General features: G+C 49.2%; 1 protein-coding gene across 1 annotated transcript in view; it reads left to right on the forward strand.

Moving 5' to 3' along the window:
• The first annotated feature begins 7,396 nt into the window (after positions 1-7,396).
• Positions 7,397-25,520, forward strand: part of TNFRSF8 (TNF receptor superfamily member 8) — a 57,101-nt gene continuing 38,977 nt past the window's right edge. The window contains exons 1-6 of the mRNA XM_053207306.1: positions 7,397-7,463; positions 8,001-8,105; positions 13,952-14,104; positions 17,741-17,834; positions 18,197-18,360; positions 20,610-20,726. Coding sequence (XP_053063281.1) covers positions 13,969-14,104; positions 17,741-17,834; positions 18,197-18,360; positions 20,610-20,726 — 511 coding nt within the window. The 5' untranslated portion in view covers positions 7,397-7,463; positions 8,001-8,105; positions 13,952-13,968. The remainder of the gene's footprint in view (positions 7,464-8,000; positions 8,106-13,951; positions 14,105-17,740; positions 17,835-18,196; positions 18,361-20,609; positions 20,727-25,520) is intronic.

A 25,520-nucleotide genomic window follows, 5' to 3' on the forward strand; every position in this document is an offset into this window, starting at 1 on the left:
TGGGTTTTGAGGTACGTGTATCAGGTGGGTGCCCGTGCTAGATCTTGGGACTCCAGTGCCTAACTGGCCAGCCCCACCCCCATATACCTGCCCATCCCCCCCATCCCTTCGCCGCTCTCTTACCTGCCCACCCCTCCCCCTTCTGTTTCCCTCCCCCCCTTCCCCAGTCCTTCTGCCACCCCCCCCCCCCATCCATGTCCCCGTCTACCTCAGTCCGCTCTGGCGGCCTGAACAGAACATCACGGACCGGGGGGCTTCAACAACAGACAGGTGTTTCCTCACTGTTCTGGAGGTTAGAAAGTCCAAGGCCAGGTTTCCAGCAAGGTTTGGTTTCTGGTGAGAAGTCTCCTCTTCTTGGCTTGCAGACAGCCCCCTTGTCATGCCTGGAGGATAGAGAGAGAGAGAGAGAGAGAGAGAGAGAGAGAGAGAGGAGAGATCTATCTTTCTTCTTTCCTTATAAGGCTGCCAATCCTATCAGATCAGGGCTCCACCATTATAATCTCATTTTTTCTTTTGTTTTTTAGTGTTCATTTATTTTTGAAAGAAAGAGAGGGTGTGAGCGGAGGAGGGGCAGAGAAAAGGGGGACAGAGGATCCGAAGCGGGCTCCATGCTGACAGCAGAGAGCCTGAAGCGGGGCTCGAACCTGTGAACCGCAGGACTGTGACCCGACCCTTAAGGCAGACGCTTAACCGATTGAGCGCCCCCACTTCTGACCTCATTTAACCTTAATGACCTCCTAAAGACTCTCTCTCTCCGAATAAGGCCTTCAACGCATGGATTTGACGGGGGGGGGGGGGGGGGGCACACAATCAGGCCACAGAGCCACCCTGCTCCTCCCACCCCCTTTCATCTGCTCTGCTTTTTGTCCCCCTGACAATTGTTTATTGCTCCTTGTTGTTGTCGTGATGTCACTTGTCCCCTTTCCGGCCTCTTTCCTTTGGCTTTTCTACCAGAACTGCTGTGCTTGGTGTCCCCTGAACGCACTGTGTGCTTTCAAGTCTCTGGGTCTTCTGTCTGCACCTGTTGCACCGCCCCCTTCCCCCCCCCCTGCAGTCCTGGCACCCCTTCCTCCATGAAGCCTTCCCTCACCGGCCCAGTGCTGTGTGGCCGCTCACACGCTGCTTCTCCCGGGACAACTGCAGTCAGGGTGGCCCGCAGGGCTCTGTGACTTTCCATAGGATCCATGATTCCAGCTGTAGGAAGAAAGACACTTCCTTCCCATGCCCTCCAGCTGCCCTCACCCCTGCCTTGCTGGTGAAGTGGGTGGAGGCAGAGTGATGTCTGGGTCCCCGGCTCCCTCCACTTCGATGCTGTGACTTGTGAAGAAGGGGACTCCCTTCCCCCTATGTTCCCTCTCCATGGCCCAGCGACTGGGGGTAGGTGAGCACCTAATGCCGAGGTGTGGTGGGCGGGGCATTTTGCTGGAGTTTTATTGACTCTGTGCTTCCGGCAAGCAAGAGGAAAAAAGAAAAACCCACAAAAACCCCTTCCTCGGTCTCTGGGGGAAATTTCTGACATTTCGCCCGCCCTCTGCAATCAGCGCTCAGCTCAGCTGTGTGGCAAGGTTGGCCGGGGGTGAGTTGCTGGAGGAAGGAAACTGGGAGACCTTTTGAGATTGAGAAATTTAGATGTCACTGAATCTCTCCTCTTGCCCAGCCTGTAAATGCTCTTTGTAGCATTCTCGACAGCTGATCCCCAGCCCTCTGCTTACACACCCCCAGTGACGGGGAGCTCACTCACTGATTCATAACCAGGACAACCATTACCGATGATGGAGTGTGCTCTATGCCAGCCACAGGGCTAGCCCTTTACCTACATTAGCTCCCTGAAACCCTGATAGGAAGCCCAGAGAGGAAACTTGGACTTGATGAGGTTCAGAGATTTGCCTACAGTCACATGCTAGTAAGGAGCCAGCAGGGGCTCCAGTGTGGCCGGCTAACTCAGACACCTGAGCTCTTCCCCCTTAGCTGGTGTTGACCCCCAAGACAGAGCAGATCAGTGAAGGAGACAGCAGAGTCTATCAGCAAAGACCCCATGTGGGGGCTACAAACCCCTTCCTATTCTAGACCCTACTTCCTGGATCAATCTGCCCTTGGTGCCCGGACTCCCTTCCCAGAGGAAGGGATCTCCCCTGCAGACGTATGAGTCCTGCCCAGGTGTGGGGGTACAAGGGAAGCCAGGCCTGGTGTTAGGCAGAGAGCATGGCTTGCTTGGGGCCTGGCAAGTATAACCCATCTTGTCCCAGGAGCGGAGGGTCTCTCCGAGGGCTGTGAGCAGCGGGGAGTGGGAGGAGGCCTCCCTGGCCCTCTGGCCCTTGGCCGAGCTTGGCCTTTAGTCCCCTCCCTGGTCTGTTCTCCCTCAGTCACCTGAAGGGACGCTTGGCAAACATCTTTCAGCCCCAATTCCAGAGCCCAAGAAGGAAGGGTCTGATGGTGCAGATAAGTCCGGATGTCCACCTCTGCTCTGGTCCCCCCAGGCCAGGACTGCTCTAGACGACAGCTCAGGGGAGAGGTGGGCCGGGGGCAGTTCTCTGAGAAGGGTGGCCTGTGGGGTGGTAAGCCCTTGCAAAATGTGTCTACTGCAGCAGGCTGTTAGAACCCGGGATGGTGATGGGGTGCCTGGGTGGCTCAGTTAAGTGTCCCACTCTTGATTTTGGCTCAGGGCATGATCTCACTATTCATGAGTTCAAGTCCCGTGTCGGGCTCTGCACTAACAGCATGGAGCCTGCTTGGGATTCTCTGCCTCTCTCTCTCTCTCTCAAAAATAAATAAAAATTTAAAAAAAAACATAAAAAAAAAGGAACCTGGGATGGTGTTGCTGGGAGCCATGGGAACTCACTCCCGGGGCACCTGACCTGATCAGAACATTCAGGGGGTCTTCCTGGAAGAGGTGGCATCTAAAGGAGTCCTAGAGATGAGCAGGGATAGGCCAGGCCAAGGCAGGGACGGGGTGTGCTCTGGGCAGAGGCACAGAATGTGCAAAAGTCTGGAGGGGAGTAGGATGGGCTGCTGAAGAATGGGGAAGTTTACATTTGGCTGCAGCCCAAGCCTGGGGTGTGCAGGGGAAGCCCGGGAGGGCAGGCTGGAGGAGCTGGTGGCCCAGACTCAGCATGGAGCAGTTTTCAGTGTGGGAGTTTTTGGCGCGAGAGCAGCTGGGGCGGGTTGCCTGATGCTGAGCCAGAGGTGAGAGGCGGTGTGAGAATGTTAGCACAAACTTTGAGAACATCTGGAGTCAGCGACGGGCCCTGAGCCAGAGGGGATGTGGCTGGAGGCAGATCAGGGAAAAGGGATACATGGGGACCAATTCTGGCATCACCACCACAGCTTTGGAGCCTTTCTCAACCTTTTTTATCCCTTTCTTTCTTTCTTTCTTTCTTCTTTCTTTCTTCTTTCTTTCTTTCTTTCTTTCTTCCTTCCTTCCTTCCTTCCTTCCTTCCTTCCTTCCTTCCTTCCTTCCTTCCTTCCCTCCATTTCTTTCTTTCTTCCTTCCTTCCTTCCTTCCTTCCTTCCTTCCTTCCTTCCTTCCTTCCTTTCTTTTTCTGTTTATTTATTTATTTATTTTGAGACAGAGAGAGAGAGAATCCCAAGCAGGCTCTGCGCATGGAGCCTGATGTGGAGTTTGATCACAGAAACTGTGAGATCATAACCTGAGCCAAAATCGAGTCTGATGCTTCACTGACTGAGCCACCCAGGTGCCCCTCAACCATTTTTGTTTCTGATTATGAAAGTGATATCCAGGGGCAGCTTGGTGGCTCAGTCGGTTAAGTGTCTGACTCTTGATTGTGGCTCGGGTCATGATCTCACAGTTCATGGGTTTGAGCCCCGCGTTGGGCTCTGTGCTGATGGCACAGAGCCTGCTTGGGATTATGTCTCTCCTTCTCTCTGCCCCTCCCCTGCTTGTGCTTTCTCTCTCAAAAAAATAAATAAACTTAAAAAAAAAAAAAGAAAGGGCTATTCACTACAGAAGATCACTGTGGAAAATGGGAAAAGAAGAAAATAGAAATGAATCAACAGTTGTAATTCTTTGGCTCCGCCTACTCCAGATCCCCCCCCCCCCCCCCCCCCCCCCGCCATGGCCTTTCTGTTCTTGGCACAAGCCATGCTTGTTCCTGCCTCAGGGCCTTTGCACTGGCAGTTCCCTCTGCCTCAAGTGCTCTCCCCACAGCTCTCTGTGCAGCTGCCTGCTTCCAGCCTTCCTGATCCCACTCTCTGGAGCTCTCACCCCTCTCCCTCTGCCCTCTCTCTTGGTTCCTGCTTTATTTTCCTCAAAGTTTGTATCCACACTGGAAGCCAACTTGCTACTTTCTTTTCTTTTTTTTTTTTTTAACGTTTATTTATTTTTGAGACAGAGAGAGACAGAGCATGAACGGGGGAGGGTCAGAGAGAGGGAGACACAGAATCTGAAACAGGCTCCAGGCTCTGAGCTGTCAGCACAGAGCCTGACGCGGGGCTTGAACTCACGGACCGTGAGATCATGACCTGAGCCGAAGTCGGCCGCTCAACCGACTGAGCCACCCAGGAGCTCCCCAACTTGCTAATTTCTTTCTGCACTTGCTTGCCTCTCTTCCCCAGGCTAGAGGGTAAGCTCCACAGGAGCAGGGACCTTACCTTCTTCTATCTCTAAGTCAGTGCCTACCACAAAGGTGGTAGTCAATAAAGGTGAATTGACTGAAAACATAATCCTGCCACTGGATTAGTCACTCAGGTCTGCTTCAAATCCTTGAGCCAATTTCCTGCAGCAGGAGGTTTCTAAAGTTCACCCCAAACAGCCCCTGGTGCTGAGAGGTGATTTTAAAGAGATCCAGAGAGGGGATCTGGATGGGGATCAGGCAAATTCCACCAGGGGATGGTATTTCATCCTGAGCTGGCTGTATACAGACAGTTCCCAGTGGGTGGAAATGCAGATGGGCAGGTGCCTCAGCCTGGGCAAAGCACATTTGTATTTGTTCTCTAGGGCTGTCATTAACCAAATACCACAAACTGAGTGGTCAACACAACAGAAATTTATTGCCTCACAGTTCTGGAGTCTAGACGTCCAAGATCAATGTGCTGGTAGGGCCATGCTCCCTCTGAAGGCTCTGGGGAAGGGTCTCACCTCTCTCTCAGCTTCTGGTAGTTCCTGGCTGCTGACATCATGCCTCCAGTCCTTACCCGGCTGTGTTCCTGTGTGCATGTGTATTTCATGTCCAGATTCCCACTCTCCCTTTTTATAAGGATCCCAGTCATTGCAGATCATGGCCCACCCCAATGATTGCCTTTTAATTTAATTACCTTTGCTAGTATGCTGTCTTCAAACAAGATCGCATTCTGGGGGTGCCTGGGTGGCTCCGTCCGCTGAGCATCCAGCTTGGGCTCAGGTCATGATCTCATGGGTTGTGACTTCGAGCCCCTGCATCGGGCTTTCTGCTGTCCGCACAGAGCCCACTTCGGATCCTCTGTGTCCCTCTCTCTCTGCCTCTCCCCCACTCACTCTCTTTCTCTCAAAAATAAACATTAAAAAAATCATATTCTGAGATACTGGGGGTTAGGGCTTCAGCATATCTCAACCAATAACAACATTCGACCCATAACAACATTCCAGGACACAGGAGGGGTGCTAGAGAAAAGCCCAAGCGGCACAGTGTTGGCTGCAGCATAGAGCCCATGAAGTGAGTCGTGTACAGTAACGCCAGAGCAGGAGTCGGAGACAAAGAATGCGAGGCTAGTTCCATATTGATTAGGTGGTCAGAGCACGTATTGATCAGAAATGTGCCAGGCCCTGTGAGATGGGAATCATTGGTGCGCTGAAAGGGAAAGATTCAGCCTCGAGGAGCTGACATTCATGTGAGGAATTCAGACACTGAGACGATTTGTCCCACAAATAAATGTGATCACACATCTAGATTAAATAGATTACAGCAGAGTTAGGTGGAGGAGGGAGAGGTACATAGGTCTCTGATAGTTTATAACAGTGGCCCTGGCCAAGTTACTGACAAAGTGATGCGTTGACAATGATGTGAAGGCTGAGCAGGAGTTTACCAGGGAAAAGGTAAGAGGAATATTCCTGGCAAAGGGCAAGCTTGTGCAAAGGCCCTGGGGGCTGAAGGGAGCATGGCCCCTTTGGGGGACATGGAGATGCCAGTGTGGCTAGAGATTAGACAGTAGGGGGGGGTGTAGGTGGGCAGAACCTCCTAACCCAGTAAGGACCTAGGCCTCTATCCTGGGAATGAGAAGGATTTGAAAGTTTTAGGCAAGGGAGGATGGGACCAGATTTACCTCTCTGAAAGACCACTGGGCAACTACTGACGTTTTCTGAGCTAGAGGGTGTTAGCCATCAAGCTAGTATTTTTCCAGAGGTTCTTGCATGTTGTTCTAGAGCAGGGGTTTGCCTTGGGGTCCATGGATTCCCTAGTGCCCATGGGTATATTTCAGGCAGGCCCTGAACTGAACGAGGTCACTCATTTTTCATCAGCCTCTAACTAAAATGTCCTGTATGAATTCCTTCCATTATGAATCAAGATAACAAAACATACTAATAATATCATAGTACCTGCAGTTTTTCCATCAGTAGAAATCAGACATTCTCATGATATACTGCAATTATATTATAGTTGCTACAGTTGTTATGAAAGATTTATGTTCATCAGTACTATGAAACCATACTTATTAGACATTAATGAGTTTATAAAGAATCACATCTATGGCTAGATCTTAAATTATTTTAATGTTCTGATAACTGTATTCTCACATAGCTAGGTTCCTTTGTAATCCTTTGTATTTCATTTTATGCACTCAGAAACACAATCCTGAGCAGTGTCCCAGGTTTCCCCAGAACGACTAGGGGGCACAAGAAATACTGAGAACCCATGGTTTAACTTTAGTCTGTAACCACTCAGACCTAACTTATTTAGGCACAAACAAGACAAAAGAGAAATAAATGGCTCAGTAACAGAGAAGTCCATGGCACCATAAATTCACTGAGAATGTCCTCAGCAGTCCATTTCTCTCTGTCTCCGGACTTCTGCTCGCCTTTGGATCATCTCCTTCTCAGGCACCCTGCCCATCCTGCACCTGCCACGACCTGGCAGCGCTGGACTTAAACCGCCCTTTGCACCAGAAGTCTGAAAGTAAAGAGAAGGGCTATTTCCCAGGAGCTTTTGTGAAACTCTCAGAGATGGGGCTCATTGGCTGGCATGGGTCATGTGTCTAAGAAGCAATTAGAATAGTGAGGAAGATTGGCCTCACCTCTGATTGGCCTGTTTGGGTCATGTGCCCGTCCTGAAGGATGAAGTATTCTGATTGGCCTATCTGGGTCATGTGCCCATCTGAGGGCTGGGGCATCTCATTGGCTTACTTGGGTCATGTGCCCATCCTGAGCGATGAGGTATTCTGATTGGCCTACCTGCGTCATGTGGCCATCTTGGAATCAAGCGGTGGGCGGGTGGCCTGTCAGTACGTGACTGGAGGGAGAGCGCACAGGGCAGGTGAAGGCGCCCTGCCCGCTTTGCCCCAGGCAGTCGGTTATCAACGCGATTCGTGTCGCATCCCTGTGTAGGGGGAGCAGGGAACGGTTTGGCACTGCTCGCTGATCCGCGAGCGTCTCAGGCTGGCTTAGGCTCCACAGGGTCTCGGGGCTTAATGGCTCCCCGGTTCCTGCAGTGAAGCAGGCCTCCTGCCCAGGAAGACAGCCGCCAGTGCCCCTCCGGCACTTGCTGTGTGCTAAGCACACGTTAATTTTCACAACCCCTGTAACCCGCTCAACAACCCTGACAGGTTGAACTTAACAGTGCCCGTGAGGTGGAACCCCAGGCTCAGGGCTTCTCCCAGCTGCCAGGGGACCTTGGGGCAGGTCGGCCCTCCTCTGCGCCAGCGCTTCCGTCTGTAACGCCAGGGGCGGACTGACCTGTTTGGGCGCTAAGGGGTGGAACTGGCGGTGGCTTTAGGGAGGAGCGGTAACCGGTGGGGAGGTGAGGCCTCTGCCCTGGCGGCCTGGCCTGGAGCTTCTCTGCTTCTTTCCCCAGGGCTGCCGTGCCCCCAGGGGTCACCTGACTGCAGGAAGCAGTGTGAGCCCGACTACTACCTGAACAGGGACGGCCGCTGCACGGCCTGTGTGAGCTGTGCTCGAGGTAAGGGCTGTGTTCTCCCCTCCAGGGGCACCTTCTTGGGAGGGGGTCACCGGGGGTGGGGGGTGGCAGAGAAGGTAGGGAGCATCAAGATTTGCTGCCTGGACTCCGGGTTGGCCCCCTGGTGCCTCGGTTTACCCCTCTGGATTTGTGAGTTGTTATCAGCCATGATGTTTTGCATCCGTTTTCAGAGAGACTTAGCTAACCCGTTTCCTCAAGGGAGGGACTCGCATTTACTGAGTACAATCTTCACAAGACTACTGGAAGATTTTGTTTTTCTTTTCATTTAAAATTTTTTAAATGTTTATATTTGAGAGAGAGAGAGAGAGAGAGAGAGTGCATGAGCAGGGGAGGGGCAGAGAGAGACGAGACACAGTTCGAAGCAGGCTCCAGGCTCCGAGGTGTCAGCATAGAACCTGGACGTGGGGCTGGAACCCATGAACCCTGAGATCATGACCTGAGCCGAAGTTGGATGCTTAACCGACTGAGCCACCCAGGCGCGCCTGTTTTTCTTTTTTTAAGTGATCTGTCTGCCCAAGGTGGGGCTCAAACTCATGACCCTGAGATCAAGGGTCGCACGCTCTACAGACTGAGCCAGCCAGGCACCCCGAAGTTTCTTTTCTCTTCCCCGCTTTCCAGTGAGGAAACCCAGGCTTAGGGAGGTTAGGACCTTTGCAAAGTTACAGAAGTCCGGTAAGTGGCAGAACTGGAGTTTGAGCTGTGGTCTGACACCAGGAGCTGTGTTCTTTGCCTGCGACCACAAGTGCTTCCAGGAGATTCTTCCAATGAGCACTTTCATTGTTAATTTCTTATTATGGTGAGTGATGTGGTTTGTGAGCTCTCTGGTGTTTGTTTTGTTTTGTGCGGGTTTTTTGTGAGGTGGGGCTGGGAAATTTGTTGAGATTTCTTGTGCCCTAATAAATGTGGATATTTTTAAAGCCTATTTTTAGTGTGTTTGGAGAAAAATGTGTTTGTTGTGTACAAAATTCTCTACATACCTATTGGATCAAGCTTGTTAATTGTGTTTTTCAAATAATATGCATTCTTCTCAACAAATCCTTTTTGAGTTTATTTTTTTCAGTAACCTCTACACCCAACGTGGGGCTTGAACTCACGACCCCCGAGATCAAGAGTCTCATGCTCTTCCAACCGAGCCAGCCAGGCATGCCCCCAAAATAATATGCTTTTTAAAAAAATTCTTAATTTATTCTGGTCACCTTCCCAAAGGTTGATGTCAGAGATAGATGTGTTAAAATTCATCTTCCCTATGCTTTTTTAAAATCAGATTTTCCTTGTGTTCTATTTTTTTTTCTCCCTATATGTCAAAGCTATGTTATTAGGTATACAGTGTTTATGAATATTGTGTTTTCTTGGTGGACTGGACCTTTCATCAGCATGAAATGTGCAATATACCTCCTTGCTCCTTATAATGTATTTGCCTTAATTCCATTTTCATTTGATATTAATATTGCCATTCATCTTTGTCTATGTGAGCATTTCTCTGGTGTATCTTTCAGTTTTTAAAATTAATGACGTTGTATGAAATAAAAGTTATAGGCATTCATTATAAAAAATGCAAGCAAGACAGAAGTGTAAGGAAGAAGGCCAACGCTGCCTGTTCCCCATCATCGGATGTCTGACTGACACTTCTCTGTGTATATATGTAGAGAGAAGGAGAGTGGGAAGATTTGTAGCCAGACTATACACACGTAGAGAAAGGGATTTAAAATTTTTTAATTTATTTTAAAGAGAGAGGGAGAGAGTGAGCAGGGGGAGAAGGGCAGAGGGAGAGAGAGAGAGAATCTCAAGCAGTGGCTACGCTTAGCATATACCCCAGCGAGTGGCTGGATCCCTGATATCCAAGCAGATATCAAGAGTCAGATGCTCAACTGACTGAGCTACCCAGGCACCCTGGGAAAAGGGATTTTTAGGAGGATGAGATCATACTGTTGATGACATTCAAGCGATTGCATTTAATTTTATTTAAATGTATCAGAGGAAGAAGAAAGCAAAATTAAAAAAGAATGAAATGATCACAAGAGACAGTAGTTTCTAAGAAAATCCTCTAAAATTAAGAAGAGGTGTTGAAAATCAAGAAGCAGTTAGGAATCATTTAAGGAACAACTACGTCTTGTATTAAAGTCATGTTCTACTTGTTTCAGATTTTGGACGGGATGGAGTAGATTGGCTTCCTATAATGAAAAATGAAGTAATTAGCCTGCCACCTCCCTGTCCTCTTCTTGACTTATTACTTACTTTTTTTTCCTTTGTTATTGCCTGTGGCATTTATATTCTTTTCTGTAACCCACAGTCCCTTGGCGTGTTTGTTTTAGTTTGGTATTTAAACTCATTCGTTGTACAGTATGAGCACATTGACCACAGCTTCACTCTTTCTGAACTTTTTTTGTAAGTCTCTTTCTTTCTTTCTTTCTTTTTTTTAACGTTTATTTGTATTTTCGAAAGAGAGAGAGACAGAGCGCGAGCAGAGGAGGGCAGAAAGAGGGAGAGACACAGAATCCAAAGCAGGCTCCAGGCTCTGAGCTGTCAGCACAGAGTCCAATTCAGTCCAATTCAAACTCATGAACCATGAGATCATGACCTGAGCTGAAGCCAGAGGTTTAACCGACAGAGCCGCCAAGGCATCCTCTGCTCTAGGAAGTTCCTACACGTAGAATCATAACATATTTATCTTTTGTGACGGCCTCATTTCACTTAGCATAATGTCTTCAAGGCACTGTATCATGTGTCCGAAGCTCCTTCCTTTCCAAGGTTGACTAATACTCCGTTGGATGGATCTACCCCATTTGGTTTATCCATTCGTGCCGATGAACACTTGGGGTGCTTCTGCCTGTCAGCTATTGTGAATACGGCTGCTGTATACCCGAGTCTACAAATGTCTGTTCAGGTCTCTGGCGTCAGTTCTTTTGGGTATACTTAGCAGTGGAACGGCTGGATCATGTGGGAATCCTGAGTGTTACTTTTGAAACTGATTTTAGGAGGCTGAGGACCTGGGTGGGAGGCCGAGTGCAGCCAGAGATGGGTGTCGTCCTTGCTGGAGCAGAGATCTGCCTTCCCTTCTGTGAGATCGTCATTACCAGAGCTCCTGCGGCTGCAGAGACATGTACCCACTCCCGGGGTCTCTACCGATTTCCACTGGGCCTGCCTGCCCGAAAGTTAGCCAGTCCAGCACCTTTCCCACCTTTGTTCAGGCTTGTGATAATTATGTTTGGCTACTCCTCTGGGGTTTAAAACCTTTTTTTTTTATTTTTTTAACGTTATTACTTTGACACAGAGAGACAGGCATGAATGGGGGGTCAGAGAGAGAGGACACAGATCCAAACAGGCTCAGGCTCTGAACTGTCAGCACAGAGCCGAGCGGGCTCAACTCACGACCGTGAGATCATGACTGAGCCAAGTCAGACGCTTAACGACTGAGCACCAGCGCCCAAAACCTTTTTTAAGTAGCTTTACCAAGCGCAGAGCCAGTGCGGGGCTTGAGCTCATGATCCTGAGACCAGGACCTGAGCTGAGATCAAAATCAACCAAGCCACCCACGTTTTTACATGAATTTAACAGGGGTGTGCACTGTTTGTCCTCAGCCGGCCTGCCTCTCTCTTAGATTTTCTACAATTCTCAGGATTTTATTCTGTCCTCAGTACTGCTTCTGGGGTGCAGGCGAGAGTTAGGGGCTACAACAGTGCAACCACAGCAAGGAAGAGAGAGATGATAGAGCCTCCTGCGATGGTTTTAGGGGCCAGGCCTGGGAGAAGCCCTTATCATTTCTGTCCACGTCCCATTGCCAGAATGCCATCATATGACCCAAACCAAACTGCAAGGGAGGCTGGGAAATGTAGTCTTTCTGTGAGCCCACTTGAATTGGTGACCACAACATTGTGCCCAGGGGGTTTCTTTTCATGGCTTCCGTTTCCTTTGTGCCCTTCCTTGAGCTCCAGGGGATTCTGTTTTATAGCTGCCGATTCCTGAGAATATTAATTGTACTGATTCTAACAGCTCGTTCTGTTTTTGTTGTTGTTGCTTTGTTTTTTGTTTTCTATTACCTGCTTTCTCAAGAGTTTTTTTGAGTTTGGAGGTCTTTTTGCTTGGTGCTGGTTTTCTCTCATGGGTGGTGACCTCTAGTTCTGCACATCCTATCTGATGACCACTGGGAGGGGTTCTGTTAAGTGGCTGATCTTCTGGGTCTGCAGGCTCCCTTCTTCCCAGGTATGACCAGCCAGGGCACTGTCCCAATACCTCCCCTGAGAGTCTCCTGGGGGAGATGCTTGGCTTCTGGGTCTGTGGCATCAGTGGATGAGAAGTGTGGGGAGACCCCCTGGGGCACTCCCTATCGGCTTCCCTGGGGCCTGCCCCTGCCCTCACCCACTTGGAGACTGGAGTACCCCACCCCAGAGCCGCTCCCAGAGTAATCCTCTTGGGTATATTCTGGGCTTTGGTCTCCTTCTTCCATGCGATCCTATCTGCCTTCCATATTCTAGGAAGTCTTCATTGCTGGTTGACCAAGGATGCCCTGTGTTGCTTTCCAGGGATGTGTGCATTTGTTAATTACTTATACCGGTGATTTTTTTTTCTCTTGAGATCAAATTCACCATTTTTTTCTTTTAAATTCATTTTAATTACACTCTTTGCTTATTTATTAGTTTCTGAAATAAGTTCTACGCCAAACATGGGTCTTGAACTCATGACCCTGAGATAAATAGTCACATGACCTGCCAACTGAGCCAGCCAGGAGTTGGTAAAATTCACCATTTTAAAGTGTGCAATACAGTATTTATTTTTTTTTTTAATTCACAATGTGGCACCACCACCACTATCTGATTTCAGAGCATTTTCACCTCCCCCAAAAGAAACCCCTTCTCTCCCAATTCACTCCTTCTTCCATGCCTTTACAGTGACTCATCTACGTTGTGTCTCTATGGATTTGCCTACTCTGGGCATTTCATCGAAATGGAATCATGCAATATGTAGGTTTTCATGACTGGCTTCTTTCACTTTGCAGTGTTCTCAAGGTTTGTTATGTTGTAGTACCAGTCATTCCTTCTTTTCTTTTCTTATTTTAGTGCTCATTTATTTGAGAGAGAGAGAGAGAGAGAGAGAGCGAGCGAGCGAGCAGGGGTGGGGTAGAGAGACAGGGAGAGAGAATCCAGAGCAGGCTCTTTGCTGACTCAGTGCCCAGTCCCACAAACCTGTGAGATCCTGACCTGAGCCAAAATCAAGGGTCTGATGCTTAACTGACTGAGCCACGCAGGCACCCCCTGGGTCATTGCTTTTCACAGCTGAATAACATTCCTTTGTATGGACACACCACGTTTTGTTTATCCATTCACCGGTTCATGGACATTTGGGTTATATCTACTTTTTGGCTGTTATAAACAATACTGCTGTGATCATTGGATTTAGGGCTCTCCTCCCTAACCATGACAACCACTGATCTTTCTAGTGTCTTTGTAGTCTGTTTTTTCCTGAACGTCGTGGAGTTGGAATCACAGAGCATGTAGCCTTTTCAGATTGACTTCTTTCACTTAGCAATATGCACTCAAGGTTTCTCCGTGTCTTTTTTGCCCATTTTAATGGGGTCATGAATTTGTTTTTAATATGATGGTAATGACGTCTGGGGATATGAGCGGGGAGTGGAGGCTGCCTCATAGGCCCCACCTGCCATCTTGCCTGCGTTGCAGGAACCCTCTGGAAAGAAGGGCCGGGTGTGCGGGCTCCCTGCCCGAGGGGAGGCCAGAATGATGTCTTGTCTCACGTGCCAGGCTGTCCCTGAGGGGTCCCTGGATCCCTTCCCCGGTCCTCCCTCTGCCTCCCATGTCCGTCTCTGTGTCCCTTAGACGATCTTGTGGAGAAGATGCCGTGCTCAGGGAACTCCTCCCGCGTCTGTGAGTGCCGCACTGGCACGTTCTGTGCCACGTCAGCCACCAACTCCTGTGCCCGCTGCATCCCCCACACCGTCTGCCCGAAAGGGATGATTGTCAAGGTCCAGGGTAAGTATCCCCACCCTCAGCCCAGCACCAAGACCTGTGCCAAGCTGTACCCCGCCTCCACCACCGTCCCAGATCTCCAAATGACCTCTGACCTTCTCCTTCCTCCTTCCTGTTGGACTGACATGTCTCCTTTCGAGATGCTGTGGGTGTACCATTTACTCAGAGCCCCCCAGCCTCTTCCCTGCACTTTGGGTCCCAGGCTCAGAGAGACCCTGATGGCCTGAGACACAGGCCTGGCTGGAGGAGTGTTGGGTTAGTGGAGGCTCGGGGCAGAAGTTCTCTGATGCCTGAAAAACAAGAGCAAAACTCAAGTCTTCTGTCCCGGGACTTTCCCAGGGTATTGAGGCTGTTTTTCCCAACTCACAATCGAGGCATTGGGAGTTAGAGGAGCTGAGAAACTCGGATTTCTTTTCCACCTTGCTGTGTGAGTTCAGGCACATGCTTTACCCTCTCTGAGCTTCTGATTTTGTGACAGTACAAGGGGCCAGAAAAGAGGTAAGAAAAGAGGCCAGAAAAGAGGTAAGGGCCACAGATCCGGTGCAGGTGGTATTGAGAGCACGTTTCAGAGGGAGGTTGGAGAGTGGGTGGGCTTTGGACCATGGCCCACTAGTGGTGCCACAGCCACACGGGCTGGGAGGCTGCAGGGTGGAATCCGAGAGCTACACCCATTAGGGAGAAAAGTGCCAACACTGAGCCCATGACGCTCCTTCTCCTCAACTGGTCCTTTTCCAAAGCCCAGGCCTTACCACCCTCTCCCCCGACAGCCCATCCTTCCCTCACCCCCACAGCCAGCCTACCCCCAGTCCAACAGATTTTGCTCCCCAATTCTGTCTCCCGTTCCCACCCCCATTTCCTCCTGTCATTCCTTGCCCATGGCTGACAGGCAGAGCCACTCTGCTTAACCAAATCTGATTTCTCTCTGCCTGTCTCTCTCACCCCCACACACCTGCCATAAAAACACTTCAGTATTTTCTCATTTCTACAGCGATAATGACATGATCCTTTGGCAAAAGAGAACAGGTGTTTGGAGGGATTTCTTTAATTCTGCTCCCGTTGGCATTTCTGGGCTGCTGGTTTATCGGGCTCCATGTCCGGGATCTATGAACAAAGAGAAACCCCAGGGGACTTGCCACTGTGTCCTTCCTAGGGTTCCAAGGGCTACCCTCTCCTCTCCACTGTTCAGAGCCTTCTTTGTTTCATACATATTTTTATCTGTATAAAGCACGTATATGCATGTTTTATACATGTGCCCGGGGCGTTTAGCTGTCCTTCGTGGGAGAACTAGGGAAAAGGGCACCCAGTCCAGGTTCGCACGAGCAGTCTCCAGGACGTGACCCTGCACGCGACCCTGTGCCGTGTCCCTCTCCCTCCTCCAGGTCAGACTCCCGCCGGCCCCCTCCTTTCTTGGCCCCACTGGTCTGCTCACTTTCGGCTCCGTGGATGTGTGGTGCTTCTCACTCCTACCAGGCGTTTGTGCGTGGTGTCCCCTCAGCACATCCTCTCCTCCTCCTCACTCGGTCACCTCCTGCTCAGCCTGGCCTCTCTGTCCACACCTCACTTCCTCAAGAGGAAGTGCCATGACTTGTGACAGGTCACATCTCTCATCACACGGAGTCCTTTGCCAACACGGATGTGAACACCGGTGTCTGTCTTGGTTCGATCAACGCTGGCCTCCCTCCCTGGGCGGTAGAGGCGTGAGGGCCGAGGTCATCTATCTCCCCATTGCCTGATCAAGGCCAGGCACAGAATCTTCTCTGCAGAGATCTATGCAGAAGGACGTGGGGGCCCCGGACAGCTCAGTGCTGCGGGTGGGTGGGGCTCAAATCTGGCCCAGTTCTCCCCGGGTCACACAAATGCTGTGCCGAGGGGCTTGCGGCAGCGCGCCACCTGCGAACAGGGCCGGGGGTGGAGTGGAAGATGCTCTGGGCTGGGCACCAGGTCCCCGGGGTATTGTTCGCCAGCAGCCGTGGGGCATGTTCCCACCCCATCCTGGGCTTCAGTGTCCCATCTGGGAAATGTAAAGTTGCCACTAGACGGCCCTGGGGGACCTTCCAGCTCTGAAACAGTTGCATCTCTGCTAGCATCGGTTTAGAGTTCTGTTCCAGCCAGGGCCCGTGGACCCGCTCCAGAAAGGAGGCCCTGTTTTGGTGGTGTTCCTGCGACTGCCGCATGGTGGCGCCCGAGCCCCCACTTTGCTGCCCCTCGACCCCTGCTGCCCCTCGCGGTACCATTGGCCACATGCCTCCACGGAGCATTTAAAAGGTGGCCAGTTGCAGGCGTACAAAAATGTAAAACATCTCATTAATTATCGTTATGTTGCTTGTCTACCTCTGTAGTTTAGATATATTGGGTCACATACATTAAATTAATTTCACGTGTTTCTTTTTACTTTTTTAAAAACTTATCTTTCTTTTTACTTTTTAAAAAGGGGTTACTTGGAAATTTAAAGTGACAGTGTGTGATTCACATCATATTTCTGTGGGACAGCGCTGCTGGCTGACTTCTGGGCTCCCACGTGGACGCTCCCACAGGGCAACTCTCCAGCTGCAAGATGGACAGTAGTTTCCGCTTTAGCGTCAGCCGGTAGCTAAGCCGCATGGGGCAGCTTACATAGGTGTTCCCTCCTGAAATTTTCAAAACTCCAGAAAGTAGACGGAAGTATCCCCATTTTAGAACAGGGGAAATTGAGGTCCAGGGATGGCAGGTAAATCGCTCAAGACCACAGAGCAGGGAATGTCTGGGCTAGACTTTGAATGTCACACCCAGGCCTCATCACGCCAGCGCACTCGGAAATACGAGACACATGAGCATTGTTCAGGCCCCCTCCACTGAAGCCTTCAGATCATAATCGCACACGTGGGACTGTTTCTAAGCAATGGGACAGCGGTCTAGAAGGGGAAAAGGACACGCTGTTCATGGGGCGTTTACTCTGTATCACGCAGTGTGATGGGCACAGTGAGGACATGTTAGAGGTGGCAGGCAAACTCAGATCCACCTGATGGAAAGTGCTACGTGTTTTTCCTCTTTACCGTGTTTGCACCCAGGATTCTTCAGGAGTCTTTGGGTTGCACGTAACAAAATCTCAAATTTTTTGGCTGATGTAACTGCAAAGTCTGGGGCTGGTTCTGGGTAGTATCAGGCATGGCTGGATCCAGGAGCCCTGTCTTTACCTGTTTGTCACCTCTGCTCCCCCAGATCCAAGCTTGCCTCCTACCCAAACCCAGTAGAAAGACGGTTTCTCCTTCCTGCAGTTTCAACAGCCATAATTGAAACCACGACATTGTACCTCATGGGCGTGGCTGGGGTCACGTGCCCACCGCTGACCCAGCTCCTCGGGGTCAGAGGAATCAAAGGGATTGATTGGTCCAAAGTCGTCTGGGTTTACTCCTGGGAGGGTGGGGTGGTGAGTCGGCCTCAGCCCCGTGCACGGATGCTGAGACTGGCGAGAGTGTTCCGGGGAGAATCGGGATGCCTTAGCCCGAGGGGGAAGGGGTGCTGGGCAGGCACAAACACCAGATGGCCGCTGCGTTTTCCAAGCACCTCATTCCGAACTGTGGGTCGTGGTGGGAAAGAATCTGTTCCTAGAGCCTCCAAGCTCCTCGGTAGCACATCTGTCCACCTTGTGATCCCCTGCAGGCACAGCACAGATGGATACTGTGTGTGAGCGGCCTTCCCCGGTGACCAGCCCTGACCTCGGCACGGGCCCAGAAGACTGCCAGGCGCCCACCAGGTGACTCCCGGCCCTCTCCCTTCCAGCTGAATGTGGCATGGGGCTGTCCCAGCCCCCAGGATGCCCAGAGCCCAGCTGGGCTGTGGTGTGGGTGGGGTTTGGCCCAGGGTATCAGGACTCCAGGGTGCCTCTCTGTCAACCCAGCAGTCGCATGACCCCCACCGTGTGCCGAGTGTTGCCCGAGCGCACGAGAGAAGGTCTAGACGGCACAGCCGTGGCTCCCAGGAGCGGACGGTGGGGCTGCCAGAGGCTGTGGGCTGAGGGGCTGGGAACCCCTTTGCTGTGGAAGCGGTTACCCCTGAGCACAGACCTCCTTGCGTCATCAGGAGGGTTGGCAGTGCCCTTTCCGGCTTCTTTCTCAGCGACACCAGCGCCCAGGCCGGGCCCCTGGTGACCTCCTCAGTGAGCTCCGGTGCCAGGACCACGCTCCTTGGAGGGGACACTGCCATCACCCCCGAAGATGATTCCAAAATGACGGGGGCCCCCGGCTCTCCCTCCTCTGTGAGGAAGCCCAGTCCAGATCCAGGTAATTTCTCGAGAAGCTTTGGGTTGTTTCCCAGGGCAACGGCGTCTCACTGGCAGGCGACCTGTGTGTGGCCTTCCCCTGGGCAGGTGGGTCTCTCCTGGTCCAGGGAGAAGAGGGTCTCTAGGTCCCTTGGGGCTGCAGGCTTCGAGGGCCAGAGGGGATAAAGGAAGAAGTCATTCATTTGACAGCTTAGTGCCTGCTGTGTGCCAGACACCGAGGCCCTGGCAAAGGAGCAGGTGTGGATATGACGCCCTCCTGGTTCCTGTGGTGACGGATTGGGGTCCTCAGTTCCGTCCTGTTTATCGCTGACCAGCCTTCTGTTGTATGGGTGTATACACCGTGTATATCCAGTAGTGTTTGGGTTTGGGTTGTTTCCACTTTTGGCTACAGTTAACAGTGATAAACAAGTCTTTGTTTTCATGTCTCTAGGGTTTGTTCAGTTTTAATTGAAAAATTTTTTTAAGTGCATTAATTTATTTTGAGAGAGAGCACGGGGGAGGGGCACAGAGAGTGGGAGACAGACAATCCCAAGCAGGCTCTATGCTGTCAGTATAGATCCCGATGTGGGGCTCCATCCCAAGAACCATGAGATCAGGACCTGAGCCAAAACCAATAGTCTCTGCTCAAGCAACAGAGCCACCCAGGTGCCCCGCTAAAGAGGTGTCCCTAATTTTAAAGTCCTCACGTGGGTCCATCTTTTCTCTTTATGTCCTGCCTTGTGTTCACTGAAGTCTCCACTGAAGTCTCAAAGACATCCTGCATTACTCTCTAGGATAGGATCATTACTGTTTTGCCTTTCACGTTTAGATCCGCTGTCTGCCTACCTGTTGTTTGTGGCGGAGGCAGCGGTCATGTTGCAAGAGGCCACATGGATATGCGTTGAACCAACGCCTTTTATCGAACAAATTGTCCTTTCCCTGCTGATTTGCCTGCCATCTTTGGGGTAAATCTAAGGTCCATAGGTGCCTGGCTGTGATCCGGACTTCATATTCCTTTCCGTTCGTTGTCGTTTTGTCTGGTCTGTGTGGATGCCATGCGGTCTCGACTCCAGGAGATTTTCGGTATATGGTGGAACAACTTCCCCATCTCTGTTCTCCAGCCCTGCCCTGGCTCTTCTTGGTAATTTGCATCTCTGCATCGACTTTAGAACCAGCCTTTCACATTCCACAAAACGTCCCGTTGGGATTTTGATCGGGATTGCACTGAATCTGTGGATCAGGTTAGAGAGAATCTGTATTTTTATAGCATCAAGTACACGGGAAAGCCGTATGTTTATTCAGGCCGTCTGTCTTTATTTATATTTATATTTATATTTATATTTATATTTATATTTATATGAGGCCCCGCTTTCATGGTCTGTATTCGTACTGAAAATCAAGATCGGCCGTCTTTATTTTTATGTATTTAATTTTACTTAGGTCAGCTGAACTTCTCTCTCCCAATGATGTTTTATTAGTTACCATGTAGAACGATTTACATCTTTGTGTTAGATTTCTAGGTATTTGATGTTTCTGATGATGATGACAGTGGTATTGTATTTTCAGTATTGCGGGTTGTAAGTCTTCATTTTTAGTATTGTTTTGAACCGTGTGAGTAGTCAGTATGTGACAGCCTAACCTGTCACAATAGCAGTCTCATAGGGTTCAACCCAAATGTATAGACACTCAGCTGAGTTTGATGTAATAACATTATATCCAGTTACCTTGCTAAACTCACTGTGAGTCCTAATAACGTATCTGCGGATTCTTTTGTGTAATCTGTGCACCTAATGATGTCATCTGTCCCTGACAGCCTGGTGTCTGCCTCTCCTGGCCTCACTTCTTTTCTCTCCTTTCCTTGCCTTACTGCCTCGCCTGGGACCCCAGGGCCACACTGAGCGGAAGCTGTGGTAGTCGGCATCCTTGCCTCGTGGCTGATCTCAGAGGGAAGTGGCCCCAGGGTTTTGAGGAGGGTGGTGACATGGTGGGGCTGGGGAGAGGGCCCTGGCGTAGTGGCAATGACGGATCTCAGAGGGTAGGGCCTGGAAGCAGAGGGGCATTTCAGAGGGAGTCAGTGCTCTTTTCCTGTGTGGCTGTAGACACATTCCTTCCCTCTCTGGGCTTCAGGACTCCCTCTGCAGGTTGATCTGACACGTGAGGAGTCTGGGCGCCAGCCTTGGAGCTGGTGGTGGCGACTGGGTGAAGAGGTGGTGGTGAATGGGGCCTCTGCCCTGGCGGCCTGGCCTGGAGCTTGTCTGCTTCTTTCCCCAGGGCTGACCCCGCAGCCGCCGTGTCCCCAGGGGTCACCTGACTGCAGGAAGCAGTGTGAGCCCGACTACTACCTGGACAGGGATGGCCGCTGCACGGCCTGTGTGAGCTGTGCTCGAGGTAAGGGCTGTGTTCTCCTCTCCAGGGGCTACTTCTCAGGAGGGGGTCCGTGGCGGGTGGGGGGTAGCAGAGAAGGTAGGGAGCATCAAGATTTGCTGGCTGGACTCTAGGTTGGCCCCTTGGTGCCTCAGTTTACCCCTCTGGATTTGTGAGTCGGTATCATCATGATGGTTTGCATCCGTTTTTAGAGAGACTTAGTTAACCTGTTTCCTCAAGGGAGGGACTCACATTCATTGAGTTCAATCTTCACAAGACTCCTAGGAGAAGAGTTTATGTTTCTTTAAGTAATCTCTGCCAATGTGGGGTCAAACTCATGACCCTGAGATCAAGGGTCACACGCTCTACAGACTGAGCCAGCCAGGCACCCCGAAGTTTCTTTTCTCTTCCCCGCTTTCCAGTGAGGAGACCCAGGCTTAGGGAGGTTAGGACCTTTGCAAAGTTACAGAAGTCCGGTAAGTGGCAGAACTGGAGTTTGAGCTGTGGTCTGACACCAGGAGCTGTGTTCTTTGCCTGCGACCACAAGTGCTTCCAGGAGATTCTTCCAATGAGCACTTTCATTGTTAATTTCTTATTATGGTGAGTGATGTGGTTTGTGAGCTCTCTGGTGTTTGTTTTGTTTTGTGCGGGTTTTTTGTGAGGTGGGGCTGGGAAATTTGTTGAGATTTCTTGTGCCCTAATAAATGTGGATATTTTTAAAGCCTATTTTTAGTGTGTTTGGAGAAAAATGTGTTTGTTGTGTACAAAATTCTCTACATACCTATTGGATCAAGCTTGTTAATTGTGTTTTTCAAATAATATGCATTCTTTTCAACAAATTTTTTTTGAGTTTATTTTTTTCAGTAACCTCTACACCCAACGTGGGGCTTGAACTCACGACCCCTGAGATCAAGAGTCTCATGCTCTTCCAGCCAAGCCAGCCAAGCATGCCCCTAGATAATATGCTTTTTTTTTTTATTCTTAATTATATTTGTCTCCTTCCCAAAGGTTGATGTCAGAGATAGATGTGTTAAAATCCATCTTGCCTATGCTTTTTTTCATCAGATTTTCATTGTGTTCCATTTATTTTTTCTCTCTCTATGTCAAAGCTATGTTATTAGGTACAGTGTTTATGAATATTGTGTTTTCTTGGTGGGTTGGACCTTTTGTCAGCATGAAATATACCTCTTTAATCCTTATAAAGAATGCCTTAATTCCAGTTTCATTTGATATTAATATTGCCATTCTTCTTTGCATTAGCATTTCTCTGATGTATCTTTTGAGTTTTTAAAATTAATGACAGTGTTGTATGAAATGAAAGTTATAGGCATTCATTATAAAAAATTCGAGCAATACAGAAGTGTAAGGAAGAAGGCCAACGCTGCCTGTTCCCCATCATTGGATGTCTGACTGACACTTCTCTGTGTATATATGTAGAGAGAAGGAGAATGGGAAGATTCATAGCCAGCCAGACTGTACACACATGGAGAATAGGGATTTAAAAAAATTTTTTTAATATTTTATGGTTTTTTTGAGAGAGAGAGCACAAGTGGGGGAGGGACAGAGAGTGAGATACAGAATCTGAAGCAGGCTCCAGGCTTGGTGTCAGCATGGAGCCTGAGGTGGGGCTCAAACCCACAAGCCGTGAGATCATGACCTGAGCAGAAGTCAGACACCCAACCCACTGAGTCACCCAGGCATTCTGAGAATAGGGATTTTTAAGAAGTTGGGATCATACTGTTTATGACATTCAAGTGATTGATTACATTTTCTTTTATTTAAACATATCAGAGGAAGAAGAAATTAAAACAAAATGATCACAAGAGACAGCACCTTGTAAATAAAACCCTCTAGGGTCCCTGGGGGGCTCAGTCGGTTAAGCATCCGACTTGATTTCAGCTCAGGTCATGATTTCTTTGTCTGTGAGATTGAGCCCTGCATCGGCCTCTGTGCTGACAGCATGGAGCCTGCTTGGGATTCTTTCTCTCCCTCTCTCTCTGCCCCTCCCCTGCTTATGCTCCCTCTCTCCAAATAAATAAACATTTAAAAAAAAAAACACCTCTAACATTAAGAAGAGGTGTTAAAAATCAAGAAGCAGTTAGGAATCATTTAAGGAACAACTATGTCTCATGGTAAAGTTATGTTCTGTTTGTTTCAGATTTTTGATGGGATATTGTAGATTGGCTTCCTGTCACAAAAAATGAAGTAATTAGCTTGTCACCTCCTTGTCCTCTTCCTGACTTTTATTACTTATGTATTTTTTTTTTACATTGTTACTGCCTGTGGCATTTATATTCTTTTTCTGTAACCCTCAGTCCCTTGGCATGTTAGTATTAGTTTGCTATTTAAACTTATTCACTGTGCATTATGAGCACATTGACCACAGCTTCTCCATTCCTGATTTTCTCATTTTGATTTATTGATTGGTTAGTTAGATTTCACTGACCTTGGGCTTTATCAGTAAGGACTCATCTTTGCACATCCCTCAGAGGATTCTTTTATGTTTGAGAATGTTTCTTGCCTTTATATTCTACTGACAACCTGGGCAGATATATGATTATTCCTGGGACCTGTGTTCTCCAGAACTTTGTAGACATTGGTGCATTGTCTTCTCATGGTGAATATTGCTAGGGAGGGGTCTGCTATCTGCCTTCTTTCTCCTTTGTAGGCGACTGCAAGAACAATTCTTTCAGTATCCTTAATGATAAAAAACTTTGAACCAGACTGTGCCTTGATATTAATTGTTTGGAAATAATTCTGGAATGTCTTTTTTTTTTTAAGTTTTTACTTATTTAAATAATCTCTACACCCAACCCGCAGCACCTGTAGCCCCAAGATCAAGAGTTGCATGCTCCACCGACTGAGCCAGACAGGCACCCCTGGAATGTCTTTTTTCTGTCTGCACGTTTAGTTCTTCCTTCATTTCAGGGAAATTGACCTGGAATTTAATTTCTTTTTTTTTTAATTAATTTATTTATTTTGAGAGAGAGAGAGAGAGCGAGTGGGGAAGGGACAGAGGGTGAGGGAGGGGAGAATTCCAAGCAAGCTCTACCCCAGTGCAGAGCCCAGTGCAGAGCTCGAACCCATGAACTGTGAGTTCATGACCTGAGCCAAAATCAAGAGTTGGACTCTCAACCGAGTGAGGCACCCAGGTGCCCCTGGATTTTTATTTCTGCTAAATACATATCTCAGTGTCAACTTTATGGACTCTAGTTATCCTTCCGTTTGATTGTGTTTGCCTTTCCTCCCTGTTTTATTTCATTGCATTAGTATCTTTGTCTCTTTACCTTGCATTCACAGATATCTTCTTGATCCTTTCTCCATGCTGTGAACTCTGTTTCGTTTCTCATGTCTTCTGCTGCCTGCCTCCCAGCTGTCGCCAGGGCTCCTAAGACACTGCTAATTTATTTATTGGATATCTGTGCGGTGCATCTCAGTTTGCTTTCTTTAGCTCTCTAGTCTTCCTTCTTAGCCCATCCTTTTTGAAGATCAGCTTTTCCTTTGCCAAACTTCTATTCTTCTTAAGTTCCTTTATAGTGGGGAGCATGCTTGGGATGGCTTCTGTTTGTTTTAGACTGGGTTCTTTGTCGTTCCAAAATATGTTTCTGTTTCTTTTAGATTTTCTATTTCTTTTCCTGTCTTCCCTGTCCTGGTACAGTGTGACTTCTCCTTACGTTCCCCCACCTACCTCGCCGGGCTCTACTTGGTCCTTTCTGCTCAGAGCTTCACTGGGGACCGAGTGTTACTTAAAAAAAAAATGCTGTAGTAAAATATACATAACATAAAATTTAGTGGCACTTAATACTGTAGTAAAATATACGTATATAAAATGTATCATTTTGGCATTTTTAAGTGTCCTGTTTAGTGGCTTTAAGTGCATTCCCATTTTAGGGCAACAACCAACAATGTCTAGCTGCAACACTTGTTCTTTTGCCCCAACTGAAACTCGGTTCCCATTAAACACCAGCTCCTTAATGCCCCCTCCCCCACCAGCCTTTGGCAGCTCCCAGGCTACTCTCTGTCTCTGTGAATTTGACTACTCCAGGAAGTTCATATGAGTAGAATCATAACATATTTATCCTTTGTGACGGCCTCATTTCACTTAGCATAATGTCTTCAAGGCACTGTATCATGTGTCCGAAGCTCCTTCCTTTCCAAGGTTGACTAATACTCCGTTGGATGGATCTACCCCATTTGGTTTATCCATTCGTGCCGATGAACACTTGGGGTGCTTCTGCCTGTCAGCTATTGTGAATACGGCTGCTGTATACCCGAGTCTACAAATGTCTGTTCAGGTCTCTGGCGTCAGTTCTTTTGGGTATACTTAGCAGTGGAACGGCTGGATCATGTGGGAATCCTGAGTGTTACTTTTGAAACTGATTTTAGGAGGCTGAGGACCTGGGTGGGAGGCCGAGTGCAGCCAGAGATGGGTGTCGTCCTTGCTGGAGCAGAGATCTGCCTTCCCTTCTGTGAGATCGTCATTACCAGAGCTCCTGCGGCTGCAGAGACATGTACCCACTCCCGGGGTCTCTACCGATTTCCACTGGGCCTGCCTGCCCGAAAGTTAGCCAGTCCAGCACCTTTCCCACCTTTGTTCAGGCTTGTGATAATTATGTTTGGCTACTCCTCTGGGGTTTAAAACCTTTTTTTTTAAGTAGGCTTTACGCCAAGCGCAGAGCCCAGTGCGGGGCTTGAGCTCATGATCCTGAGACCAGGACCTGAGCTGAGATCAAAATCAACCAAGCCACCCACGGTTTTACATGAATTTAACAGGGGTGTCCATTGTTTGTCCTCAGCCGGCCTGCCTCTCTCTTAGAT

Source organism: Acinonyx jubatus, chromosome C1 (genome assembly GCF_027475565.1).
Source record: "Acinonyx jubatus isolate Ajub_Pintada_27869175 chromosome C1, VMU_Ajub_asm_v1.0, whole genome shotgun sequence".
Taxonomy (NCBI): Eukaryota; Metazoa; Chordata; class Mammalia; order Carnivora; family Felidae; genus Acinonyx; species Acinonyx jubatus.